The 14,501-nt window shown below is 34.0% G+C and overlaps 2 protein-coding genes across 2 annotated transcripts; both read left to right on the top strand.

Moving 5' to 3' along the window:
* Positions 1-7,429: 7,429 nt before the first annotated feature.
* On the top strand, positions 7,430-8,131 carry LOC131859174 (receptor-like protein 52). The gene is made up of 3 exons (XM_059212736.1): positions 7,430-7,829; positions 7,871-8,014; positions 8,106-8,131. The coding sequence occupies exons 1-3, from the start codon at positions 7,430-7,432 to the stop codon at positions 8,129-8,131; spliced, it is 570 nt and encodes a 189-aa protein (XP_059068719.1).
* An 18-nt stretch (positions 8,132-8,149) lies between these two features.
* Positions 8,150-10,196, top strand: LOC131066173 (LRR receptor-like serine/threonine-protein kinase RGI5). Its single transcript, XM_058000871.2, has 2 exons — positions 8,150-9,500; positions 9,600-10,196. The coding sequence occupies exons 1-2, from the start codon at positions 8,162-8,164 to the stop codon at positions 9,902-9,904; spliced, it is 1,644 nt and encodes a 547-aa protein (XP_057856854.2). The 5' UTR covers positions 8,150-8,161; the 3' UTR covers positions 9,905-10,196.
* The last annotated feature ends 4,305 nt before the right edge of the window (positions 10,197-14,501 follow it).

A 14,501-nucleotide genomic window follows, 5' to 3' on the forward strand; every position in this document is an offset into this window, starting at 1 on the left:
TTCCGATGAATTCGGGCAATTTTTAAAAAAAAAATCAAATTTGTTTACAATATACCTTCTCCGTCGGAATTTTAGGGAAAATGTATTAGTGTATATATATATAGAGTGTGTGTGTGTGTGTATGCATACATACATATATGTATACTTATATGTATATTTTTTGTCATTTGTTTGTGTGTATATGTATAGATATATATGGGTGGGTGCAAGAAGTTGGGTCCCAATTATGTGGAAGTCCATGAGCAAAAAAAATTGCCCCTAGAAACGGGTGCCCATTTTTTAAGAAATGGGCACCCGTTTAGCTTCGGGGCTCCGACCCATAGAAATAAAATGAGTGCACGTTTTGAAAAATGGGTGCCCGTTAAGGATCAGACCCCCACACAAAATGGGTGAACGATTTTTAGAAACGACCACACATTTTTTAAAATGTGTGCACGTTTCTAAAAATGGGCACGCATTTTTAAAAATGGGTGCACATTTCTAAAAATGGGCACACATTTTTAAAAGTGGGTGCACGTTTCTAAAAACGGGCACACGTTTCTTAAAATGCTATAAATTTCAAAACGGGTGCCCATTTTTTGAATTTCAAATAATGTGCGCATGTTTCATAAAAGGTGGAGTGAGAAACAACCCTATGCCTCGGTTTTGGCTTCAGGTTAGGCTTGGTGGGACCAAGCCTATGCTTGAACCTCCAAAAAATGGCTAAGGCAAAAAAAATCATACTTTTGCCTTGCCCAAATTTTTTGAGGGCCTTCCTGATCGAATTTTTTGATGAAATGAAAAAACATTAAAGTTCTCAGTGTCCTAATTTCAAAAATATAAATTTCATAGTGATAAGATTAATTTTACTATTTTTTCATTATTTATTAATCAAAAGTGGTACCTAAACCTAAAATACCAAGGTTTAGTAAAACTTTAATAACTTTTTTGTTTTTAAGTTTTTAGAAAAATAAATTATATGACATCAATCTAGATACAATTCTTTTGAAGATTAAAAAAGAAATTAAAAAATATGAAATTTTCATCAAATTATGGTGGTTGTACACCTGACATTTTGAAAATGTACTTTATAGTCAATTAAAAATTAATAAAAAAAGATATATTCAATAAAAAAATAAGAAAAAATATTATCATCAATATCTGGTGTCTTAGGTATCTTTTACCAAAATAATTTACAAAAATTCATTTATTTGCGTCAAAAAATGGTGGTCGTACACATGTGTGGTATGGTCCTGAAACATGCATTTTGAAAAAGTGGTTTTTAAACATTCCTACTAAAAAACAATTTCTACCATGTGGGTATTGAAATAAATTACATATTTGAAAAGTAGACTTTGTACACTACATCTTCTATTAGTGAAGTCTTTCGAGATTTAATCTCTAAGTGCCTCAAATTTTGACATCAATCGACAGAAAATTAGAAAAACAGATAAAACACTTCCACATTTTGCCCAAAAGTGGGACTCAACTTCTTGTAGCCACCCATATGCAGCATATTTTCTCTCTTTTGTTTGTTTGTTTATATATAATTTTTATTTTTTATTTTTGTTTAATATATATATGTATGTATACATACATACATACATACATACATAGATACATATGTATATGTATACTTACATGTATAATTTCTCTCATTTTTTTGTTTGTATATATATAATATATTTTTTTTATTCTTATATATATATATATATATATATATATATATGTATATAAATATATATATATATATATATATATATATGTATATAAATATATATATATATATACATTTATATATGTATATGTAGGTATATGTATATGTATGTATATATATATACACATATATATATGTACATGTATATATATACATATATACATGTATATGTATGTATATGTATATGTATATATATATCTATATATACATATACATATACATATACATATACATATACATATGTACATATGTATATACATATACATATACATATATAACACATACATATGTATATACATATCTATATATACATGTATATATATATATATCTATATATACATACATATATATATATATATATATATATATATATATATATATATATATATATATATATATATATATATATATATATATATATATATATATATACACATATACATGTATACATGTATATATTCATGTATATATATATGTACATGTATATATACATGTATACATTTATATGTATGTATATGTCTATGTATATGTCTATGTATACATATGTATATGTATATATAGATATATATATACATATACATATACATATACATACATATACATGTATATATGTATATATAAGTATATATACATGTATATATACATGTATATGTACATGTATATGTATATGTACATGTATATGTATATGTACATGTATATATACATATACATATATATACATATACATATATATACATATGTATATATGCATGTATATATATATATATACATACATATATATGTATGTATGTATATGTATATATATATATATATATGTATATATATATATATATATGTATATATATTTATATATACATATGTATATATATTTATATGTATATATGTGTATATATATAGGTATGTATTTATGTATGTATGAAAACAAACATACATACATATATGTATGTATATGCATATTTTCTATTTTCTTTGTTTGCATATATTTGGTTTTTTTATTTTTATATTTGTTTTTATTAATTTTTTATTTCCTTATTTAACCTTCTTTTTTCTTTTCATCCTTCTTGGTTTTTAGTCTCTCTTTTTATTATTTCTTTTGTATTATAATTTTTTTATTTTTTAACTTATTTTTTTACAATTGTTTTCCTTCTTTTTCTGTAGTCTTGTATTCTTTGTCTCCTTTCATCCTTGTTCCTTGTGCATCCTCCCAAACCTCTCGCCCCCCCTCAAATACCCCTTAAGTGAGCCTTTGTCTGTATTTTTATTTTTTACATCTCTAGACACTCTCTTTCATCCCAATGATGGATCACAAAGAGTGATCCAAACTGTTGATGCAAAAAAGATATAGACAATCAAATCCAAAAACAACTTACCGTTTTAGTTATGGATTGTGGAAGTTTGATCAAATTAATTTTACATAGTGCCAATCTACAATAAAATATATTATTAATTTATTTCTAAACTATATGACTGTAGTAATCATAGATATAGTGTTGCAAAATGCACCATTTATGATTCAACACAACCTTACCATGAACCATAATTTGCATCATTTTCCACATGGAGCCAAATTGACTACAACAAAAATTTAGGTGAATATGTGAGTTCTAGGGAAGGCCTTTATTCATTCCCTAGGTTACCCAATCATTATAGAATACAAACGTTTGACAAAGTCTCTTAGGAGGTGCAAGTGTAAAGATTTATTAAACTATGATGTAATGGTTTTTAGAATACATGACACCAACAATTTTTTTTTCTAATACTACAGTTGCACATAGGGTCCATTCATAATTTGTAACCTCTCTCATTTTTTCTTAACTCCAAACCATTTGGCCATGGCGACAATGGGCGCAATTTTTTTAAAAGAATAATTTTACATTCTTTGCCTTTTGGGTCCTAACATGCTATGTGAACATGTTGGAGTTGGTGGATGAATGCTAGAGATATTTCACCCCAACTATCTTGATCTCTCTAAGATACACAATGTAGGAAAAGATACTTAAGAGACCTATGTTTGAAAAGTTTCCAAAATATTATAGATTGGTTGGTGCAGACGCACCTAAGCACACAAGCATACCAGTAGGTCAAAGTCATAATATGAGCAATTTTATTGTATTTGAGTCATTCATAATGTATTAAGGTTATTTGAGTCTAGTGAATCATAATATGTAAGGATAAATGAGCCGTTTTGTCCAAAGATATCATATTTGGTCCATCTTGAAGTGTTAAAAGTGTCCATGTAAGGGTTAGAGTCATTTATGTCAAAAATGCAAAAAATGTAAAAATTGCAAAGTTGCAACATTGCCAAAAAGTGCAACAGAAGTGTAAAAATGAAATCCGTTGGTTATGAGGTGGTTAGAGTATTTATGAAGGACATGGAAATGGTTTATAAAACCATGTTTGGCTGAAATCAAGAGGATAGAGCAGTTTGGAGGGGATTTGACAAAGATTATCCATCAAACCCTCAAACTGTAATAAGGTTTCAAGGAATTTGTGACTGTCATAGATACATGGAGGATCAAATTTGGTGTATTTTTATACGTAGAGGTTTTTGAATGATAGATTAATGAAATATATTTCAAATGAAACATTTCTTATGCATTTTTGTGGAGTATTTGGCAAGATATGTTTGCTTTTACAATAATTGTCAAAACCCTGTCAAGGGTTACCCATTTTTGGGAAAATGCTCATAACTGTTTATTTAACCGTTGGATTTGGATGCAATTTTGAGATAATTTGTGTAGCTCGGTAGTCTAAAGTTGTACCAAAGAGATTTATTTATGATTAATATTTAAAGAGTTATTGATGACTATTTGTTATAGTTCATGGTGAAAGGTAGATTGGTGAAGGCAGTAGCAATCCAGTTGTAGCATTTGGTATGGTCACATGAGGGATCATAATGGAAAAAGGATATATATGTTGGAAAGGTCTCCGAATCATCTTTCCAGTGCTTTTTGGCTTACTTAATTTGGTTAAGAATTGAATATTTTGTGGTTATTTTGGTGAAAACAATTTTTAAAGGATAAAACCCCGAACTAGGGTATTCCATGGCAATAAAGAATTTGTTCTCTCATGTTATGGTGAATTTTATGATCTGAAATCTTGAATGAATATTTTTAGGGATCTAATATAACCTTTGAAATTAGTTTGGATTTGAGAAGAGTGATTTATCTATTTGTATGTCTCTTGATTCAAGTTTAAAGTCTACCCTTGAATGAAGGTTTTATGGTTTGTGATAGATGCTTTGCATCAAATTGGTATCAGAGCTAGAAGAGTCTAAGTGCATGGGTAGAGTGCCAAAGGAGGAAATCCACACCAGGACCTAGCCAAGAAGGATTTATTTTTTTGTTTTTGCTGATTTGTTTTTGGTTGCAAGGCGCTCGTCCATCTAGCTGGAAGAAGGTAGACAAGGAAGCTTTGTCAAGGGCCAAAGGGATGGTCCAAGGCCATGGGATGATCCATTGGTTGCCAAAAGACTAGGGAGTGATGCAAAGAGGAGAAATCCTAGGTGAGGCACAAAGGTTCTTGGTGAGGTGATGCAGCATGGAGAGGTGGACTTATGGTTGGTAAAAGCACTTGGATGGAAGCCACTACAAACTCCATTGGTAGGAGTCACAAAGAGATTGTTTAAGAAGGAAGCAGCAGCATAAAGTGGCATAAAGAGGTAAAGATTAAGACAAAGGTGAAAATAATTTATTCTAGATTCCATCACCCTAATAGTTTTGAGTTGCTATGGATTCTCATGTAGGGTTACATATTCTTCAATGGAAGAATTCTAAGGAAGAGTTGTGCTTCACAATTACACAGTAAAGTTTTCTAATGATGTTATTGCCCATGGTATGCTCAAGTGGAGATCGTAAGTCAGGATTGTCATTGATTGTGTACTTTATGTACTCATTATATTAAACCTTGTGGTCTCTTGTAAATAAAATGTTTTTCTTGATCTTGGATTATAATGTATTTACATTGTACACTGTTTTTTAGGAACATGACTCTATTCTCGTACGTGAATGAGCTTGTTGATTTAATTAATGCTTAATTATGTGTTAATATTGTATTAATTAAATTTAATATATGGAAATCCTTGCATAACTCTCTCTTTATCCATGGTCCTACAAAGAACATCAACAACATATACAAAAAGATCCTAAGGACGTCTAATGTAATCAAATAAAATTTGGTTCGGAATAGGTTCGTTGATGATGAGATCATAGATGGTGACATATGTGCTTCATCTTATAGTGATGAAGCATATGCACCATGTTTCATTCAAGAAATGTAGCCCTGAGCACTCAGCATGTGTAAAAATAAGGGCTATAAAGGAAAGGTATTGAGGCTACATGAACGAGGTCCTCTTCAACCACCCTATTAAATTTAACTTCAATAGGTTTGGCTTAGGATATATGCCATTAATGGAAAAATCGTATGATAATAATAAACACCTTTAATACTATGGTTATAATGTTAGAATGGCAGGAGGTATTCCCTATTGTCAAATGTGGGAAAAGATAACACTTCTGTAATGATTTAAACATATATACGATTAGAACTACCACTACATCTTCCATTGACCTTCCACTCATCCACTCAAAACTTATTACTTGAGAGCAACAAGATCCTTTTTCTTTGGACATATTTGAAAATGATGAAGCTATAATTGAGCTATTGGGATTCCATGAGAATATTCCAAGTAGTAACTATTTTGAAGAAGTTGAGTTCTTTAGTATAAACTTTCCAAAAGAAGGAAAGAAAAATTCTACATATTGACAAGATTGGTCAATAATTTTACAAAAAAATCACATGACATCAATCTAAGAATAGAAAATCAAATGGAGAAAATGTTCACATCAAAACAAACCCTTAAAAGGAAAAGGGCAAAAAGAGAAAAGCTTGAAAAATTATTTCAAAAATCCAAATCACTAAGCAAATGTAGAATTAGAGTTGGCCTAGTGGTGGAGAACTTGTGCTCTTGAAACAGAGGTCACAAGTTCAAATTCTGCAAGGGGATAAGGTATGTACGCCTCATCTTAGCACAATTAGGTGGTTGCATATTGCTATAAGCCATTTGTAAACCCATATAAGATTGCCCGACATCATGGACTATAAAATAATCTTTCTTTCTTTCTATCACTAAAACACATCCTTTATTTTAGAATCAATCTTTAACTTATTTCTTGTCATATCCATTCAATTATGATGCTTTTTAAGTATATAATAAACACAAATGTGAAGTTATTATTTATCTTCAACTACTGAAATTGAATGTCTGCATTTGACATCCATCCTTACCCCCAAAAAAATAGATGTCGGTAAGCGTCAAGGTGGCCCACGCTAACTGACAGCTATGTGGGCCCGACGAACTTTTACTTTTGAACCAAAGGAGCGTAACAGCACGTGGGTCGGTGGCGCGCCGCGTAGACCAGTTCCGTCTCCATTCACCGAACCAAAGAGTTTTATAATCACTTGACTTCTTTTCGGAACGTGCAGTACCAATGTTCGCGAGGTGAGCTCAAAATAATGTATACTTGTTTGGCGTTTTCCACACGAACGTTAATAATGATAGATACCATGTTGAGGCCGATCTTTCACGCTACATATCTTGGAACGTTTACGTTTTGGTCAAGAAAATTAGGAGCCTTAAATCCGAATGAGCTTAGGAGCCTTCAATCTGAATGATCTTTGCCCACATTTTCTGTAATAGAGCCTTTTCGTTTGCTCAAGTGTATACAAGCAATAATGGCCCGGCCCGCTCTCGTTCTTTTTTCCTGCATCGTCACCTTTTCACTCTCGCTTCTTCCTTGCGCTTCCCTCTCGCAGGACGGCGTAATTCTTCTTAAAATGAAAAAGGAATATTGCAGCGATACTGAAGCTTTGAACGATTGGAATGAATCTGATCAAAATCCGTGTGCTTGGAGTAGAATCTCTTGTGATACATTCAACTGCGTTACCAAAGTTAATCTATCGGGTTCTTTTATTTCTGGGAACTTGACTTCGGCTCTATGTAGCCTTCCTAATCTCACGACGTTGATTCTCTCATACAATGAATTCGGCGGTCCTTTCCCCGATGGCCTCTTGCATTGCAAGAGTTTGCGGCAGCTCGATTTATCGTCAAACCAGTTCGTTGGAAGGCTGCCCAGTTCTATCTCTGAATTGAGTTGAGAGAGTTGAACCTGGCAGGTAATTCTTTCAGCGGTCCCTTGCCCGAGGGCCTTTTCCTTTGCAAGCTTTTGCGGCAGCTTGATTTAAAGAGCAACAAATTTTCTGGAACGCTGCCCATTTCTATCTACGAATTGAGCGACTTAAGAGAGCTGTACCTGGCAGGTAATTCTTTCATAGGTCATTTCCCCCACGGCCTTTTGCATTGCAAGCGTTTAGAGCATCTCGATTTGTCGGAAAACCTGTTGATTGGAAGGCTGCCCAGTCGTATCTCCGAATTGAGCGAGTTAAGAGAGTTGAACCTGGCTTATAATGATTTCAGTGGCTCCATTCCTCCAGCCTTTGGAATGCTGCCAAAGCTCGAAGTTCTGGAATGGGACATTCAATGTTCTCGGGAATATGAAGTATCTGGTGAACTTCATGATTGGCAATAATCCTCTGCAACCTGGTGTCTTACCCAAAGGGCTTGGGAATTTAAAGCAGTTGCAGAAGTTATCGCTATATAACTGTAATCTTGTAGGCGAAATCCCGGATTTCTTCGGCAGATTGACGCAGCTGGAGTGGTTGGACATGCGGTACAATCATCTACGGGGTAATATTCCGACCAGTCTAATGCAGCTTTCGACATTGGGAGAACTGCTTCTCGATCAAAATAATTTGTCTGGACGAATTCCTGCCAACATTCATCAACTGAGGAGCTTAACCATTTTGGGTCTTAGCGACAATGACTTGTCTGGACGCATTCCTTCTGAATTACAATGGGATTCACTGACTTATTTCAGTTTATCCAACAATAACTTGTCTGGACACATTCCAGAAGTTCTAGACAAGCAGGCTTACAAAGACAACTTACTGCCCAATCCAAGGCTATGCGGGGGTCGGATTTTAACGCTACCTCCGTGCTCCACTCCATACAAGTTGTCACCTGAGAGATTGGCTACCATTCTAGTGGTACCCTTATTCATTGTAGCCGTGGCTTTGAGCTCCATTTGTCTTTGTCGTTCGTCTCGCAGGAAGCCAACTGACACGCCATCGTGGAAAATGACGCCATTCATTTCGACAGAAGTAAACGGATCGTACATCCTCCGCAATTTGAAGGAGAGTAACGTGATCGGATCTGGAGGTTCCGGGAATGTTTACAAGGTCATTCTGCAGAACGGGCAAGCGGTAGCAGTAAAGAAGATCCGGAACAGGGGTAAACTAGCAGGAAATTTAATGAGAAATGGCGAGCATGAAGAGAATAAAATTGGGGAAGTAGAGGTGGATATATTGGGACTCATCCGTCATACCAATATCTTAAAGCTGCTCTGTTACATTTCAAGCGAAGAGTTCGATTTCAAGCTGCTGGTTTACCAGTTCATGCCCAACGGTAGCTTGTTCGACTGTATGCACGGTGACCCAGAACCACAAATGGCGCTGCAATGGCCGATGCGTTATCAGATCGCTCTTGGAGCAGCTCGTGGGCTCAGTTACATGCATCATAATTGCTCCCCTCCAGTATTGCACAGAGATGTGAAATCTAGCAACATCTTGCTGGACGAGGATTTTAGGGCTAAAATGGCAGATTTTGGCGTATCCAGAGTGTTCGATAGGCTGGGTGATGAGCATACAGTATCTGGTTATGTTGGGTCGCACGGATATATAGCCCCAGGTTCGATTTTATCTCTACCCGCGATGGGCTAATATGTTCAATTTTCAATTTCTATGTAACGGATTTAGCACCATAACATTATAAATTTTTATTGTGCAGAGTACGGCCATATACTCAAAGTGAGCGAGAAAAGTGACGTTTACAGTTTCGGAGTGGTGTTGTTAGAGCTGGTGAGTGGAATGAAGGCTACGAATGAGGAGTACGGCGAAGGAGTTGGGTTAGTAGAGTGGATCCGCAACTCAATAACGATGGGCGGGGGAGAGGCGGCAGTGTTAGACCGCCGAATAGAGGAGGAAAGCTGCATCGAACAAATGCTACGGGTATTGCGGGTGGGTCTGTATTGCACAAATTGGGACCCCAAACGCCGGCCATCAATGAGGACTGTGGTGGAGATGTTGGAATAGTTAGGAGCTACCATCAATAAGAATGATTTGTTCTATTACAATCAAACATTTATGTGTCGTTTCAGTTAATAAATCTTTAATATGTACCAAATAATAATCAATGAATTTTTATTTCTGCATACCTTCATTTTATTTAGAAACAGATCATTTGAATAAAACATATAGTTATTTGAGCTGCATTCCTGTCTATCTGCTAATGACTTCTTCGACCAATATATACTTTTTTTGAGCTGACGTCCTGGTTTTTGATCTCTTTTGGCATATCTTTTTTGGGTTCTCTCTCTTTTGTAATGGGTGTCCTTTTGGGAAGTCTTGCCCTGATGTATGTTTCTTCTTGGGCTTTAATCCTATGGGGTTTGCTTCTAGTAATTTTTGGATCAAAATCTTTTCTACTGGGCTGATCAATCTTTATATCAGCTGTTGATATTTTGTAATAGCTTAATTTTATTAATTAATCGATACGCTTTTATTATTTGGGCCATTATTTGTGTTCTGCCCGCCGCACACTCGCTGGACAAAGGTGTGTTGCGATTTCGTTTTGTTAAACTCCCCGCAGGACAGCGGCTACATTCCAGAAAGACTATGACAAAATCAAACCTAATTTAATCATTTTAACACTACTTAGGTATGTGCACAGTGCAGCCAACTGAACGTGTAGCGAAGCTGAATTCATACGAATTTCAAATGATTAAAAATAGGTTTAAATTTGGAAACTTGCCTATCTTGCAAGGAAAAGGAGCATTTCTAATCGAGAGTTTACAGCTGACTTTTTCGTTTTAGCTGCATTTCGCATTGTGAACGGAAGCTCTAAACAATGACAAAACGGGCAAAATTATAAATTAGGAAAATGCGGAAGCTATTCAGTCAATTAAAAACTGCTTTTTGTGCAGGCCTGTATCATGTTATTGCTTTCGGCAAAAAGTTTTGCTCAACTAATATTTCGCGTTCAAATTATTATTATTTTATTGTCATCACCTGCTTCAATACCCATTTCCGTGCCTGCTTCATTAGTTTCTCTACAGGCACAGTTGTTCCCTGATTTATCTCCCATCTCTGCACTATCTGTTAGGAATAATTAAGATTGTCTAGAAAATAATAGAATATTTCTAGAGTCTTCTAGGAGCTGTTTTAAAAAAACAGGGCTGTTGTAAAAAGAAGTTTCCAGAGTTTAGAGTTTTCTAGAAAGCAAGAAGATTCTAGACTTCAAAGATGTAATAGCTATATATATGTGTGATTGAGGACAGCTGCTGTACACAGTTTTTTGAATTGATATATATATCTTTTCTAACCCTATTTTGTCATGTTTTTTATTTGTTTATGGTTGCTGTTATGTTTTTATTTTTTGGGTGATTGAGGACAGCTGTTGTACACAGTTTTTTGAATTGAATATATATATCTTTTCTAACCCTGTTTTGCTTTGTTTTTTATCTGTTTATGGTTGCTGTTATGTTTTTATTTTCTAGGACTGTTTTTACATGGTATCAGAGCTAGAAAAACATTGCTAGAGGGATTTGCTGTAGGAAAATATATCGCTGGAAGTGGTTTGTTTGCAGGGCTGATAAATTATTGGAGTGATATTTGGTTGCAAGGCTGTTATATTGCTGGAATAATATTTGTTTAAAGGCTGTTTTTTTTTTTTTTGCTAACATGGGCTCTTCAAATGAAGTTTTGCCTACTTTTGATGGAAGTGGTTTTGCAGATTGGAAGATTGCAATAAAAAATGCTCTAGGAGAGAAGGCTTTATGGCGGATAGTGAATAAAGAAATTTGAGAACCTCAACAAAATGACAAAGAAAAGGAGTTGTGGAAATGCAAGTTGGAGCAAGCTAGAGGTATTATTGGTAAAGCTTTGAGCCCCAATCTGAATAGAAGATTTGTTGATGTTGATAATCCAATAGAGCTGTGGGAGAATTTAGAAAAGGATTATAAAGATGTAGACATTGCTAGCATATTTAGTATAGAAGAAAAATTGATGAATTTAGATCCCTTTGATTTTGGAAAAATGTCTGATTACTTCAATGAAGTTACTTTTTTAAATGCTCAGCTCAAAAAAATAGGTGTTGAATATGCAAAAAAAAGATTTTCAATTGATTGCAATGGTTGAAAGTAAGCTTCCCCAACCATATAAGGTATTTAAGGAATCAAGGAAAAGGGTTCTTCAACTAAATCCCAATACCCCCCAGCAAACTTTTGATCAATTTTGCAAGTCTGTTTTAGATGAAGAAGTTCAACTTATTAAAGAAGGACATATTAAAAAGAATCATGCATATACAACCAAAAGTAATTTTTTTAGAAATGATGGAAAAAAGAATTGGAAAGGAAATAATAAATTTCGAAATAATGAAGGTTCTAACCTTTTTTTCTAGAAATGTTGGTGCTTACAAGTAAGTTGGAAGAAAACCCATTATTTGCAGGTATTGTGGAGGTGAAAATCACATGGAGAAATTTTGTTTGAAGAAGAGGGACAATGAAAGGTAGCAATATAAGCCCAAGCAAGAAATGTTTAAGGATGGGAAGAAGGATAAACATAGCTTCATAACCATCTCTTTAAAAAGGCAAGAGAAATCAAATGAGGAGGTAATTGCTACACTCGAGAGTAAATGTAGTGTTAAGGGGGGATACTTTGCTTCAGATTCTAATAAAGAATGGATTTTAGATTCAGGGGCATCATCTCACATGACTGGGGATAGATCTTTGTTTATTGATTTTTATGAAGGGAAGAATTCAGATTAAGAGATTTCTATTGGTAATAAAATGAAACTTCCAGTTTTAGGAACAGGGACTGTTAATGTAACAAATGGATCTTTAAAGAATATATTACTGGTTGAAGGATTGGGGGTGAATCTTATTTCAGTATATAAAATAGTTCAAGTTGGATATGAGTTTGTTGTCACTATTGATCAAGTTATTGTTAGAGATAGAAAAAACCCAAGCAATATAATTGCTATTGGTAAAGTTGACCATGAAGAGAATTTATTTAAATTTGTGGGGTTTGTTGATGATAAATTCACACTCTCTCATGCTTTTATTGTTCAAACGGATTATATGTCAAAACTTTGGCATGCTATACTTGGACATATAAATTATAGAAAATTACATGATATGGTTAGAGGATTAACAAAAATGTCAGCTTGTGAAGGTGTATGTGAGGGTTGTGTGTTAGGGAAACATGATCGAGATCCTTTTGATTCAAGTAAAGCATGGAGAGCTAATCATCCTTTGCAACTCATTCATAATGATTTATGTGAACTAGACTATCCTTCACTTTCAGGTGCCAGGTACCTTCTCACTTTTATTGATGATTACAATAGGAGAGTATGGGTTTATTTTCTTGGAAGGAAAAATGAATTATTTGAAGTTTTTTAGAAGTTTAAGGTATTAATTAAAAATTAAAGTGAAAAAAAAATTTAAATGCTTAAGAACTGATAATGGGGGTGAATATTACAATTATGCATTTGACTCATTTTGTGAAAAATATGGTATTAAGGTGCAAAGAATAGTTCCTTATACTCCTCAACAAAACGGGTTGGCTGAACGAATGAATAGAACTCTTTTAGAAATGGTTCATTGTATGTTGCATTTTAAAAGTTTACATAATAAATTTTGGGGTTTGGCTGTTTCTTGTGATGCACATATTATAAATAGATTCCCACTAAATCTCTCACACATATCACTCCTGAAGAAGCATGGAGTGGTAGGAAACCCCACATTGGTTATTTTAAAGTTTTTGGGTGTATTGCTTGGGCACACATTCTTGATGAAAAGAGAAAAAAGTTAGAACCAAAGAGTCATAAGTGTTTGTTTATGGGTTACAGTGAAGAATCAAAGGCTTATAGGTTATGTGATTTGACAACAAACAAGGTCTTTGTTAGTAGAGATGTGAAGTTTGATGAGCATTCACAACTTACAAGCACTCCCTCTCACTCTACAACAACGAATGCTTCTTATTTTTTAGATATTTTAGAAACCAATGGTGACTACATTGATGAGGATACAAATGATGACAATACTATTGAAAATGAAACAACTAATGCTTGTAATCAATCATTTTCTGCAGGTAGTGATGATGAAGAAGGTGACTTTTTAGCTAGACAAAAGACAAGGAGTGTTGAAGAAATATATGGGCAAGGCTCAAGGATCCAAGGATGAAATGGTAGTGCTCTCATGGCCAAAGTATTGCATGTAAATGACCCAAGATCATATGAGGAAGCTAGTGGGAAGAAAGAATGGGAGCAAACTATGAAAGAAGAATATGATGCTTTGGTGAAAAATAAAACTTGGGAACTTGTGCCACTTCCCAAAGATAAGAATGTGATTGGTTGCAAATGGGTTTATAAAACAAAATTTAAATCAGATGGTGCTATAGAAAAATTTAATGCTAGATTGGTGGCTAAGGGATTCAATCAAAAAGTGGGTGTTGATTATGAAGAAACATTTGCTCCTATCATTAAAATGAATACAATTAAAATTATTCTTTCTTTGGCTGCTAGTCTTGGGTGGCATACTCATCAAATGGATGTCAAAAATGCTTTCTTAAATGGAGACTTATATGAAGAAAGATATATGGACCAACCACCAGGTTTTGTAGATCAGCAACA

The sequence above is a fragment of the Cryptomeria japonica genome, chromosome 10 (genome assembly GCF_030272615.1).
Source record: "Cryptomeria japonica chromosome 10, Sugi_1.0, whole genome shotgun sequence".
Classification (NCBI taxonomy): domain Eukaryota; kingdom Viridiplantae; phylum Streptophyta; class Pinopsida; order Cupressales; family Cupressaceae; genus Cryptomeria; species Cryptomeria japonica.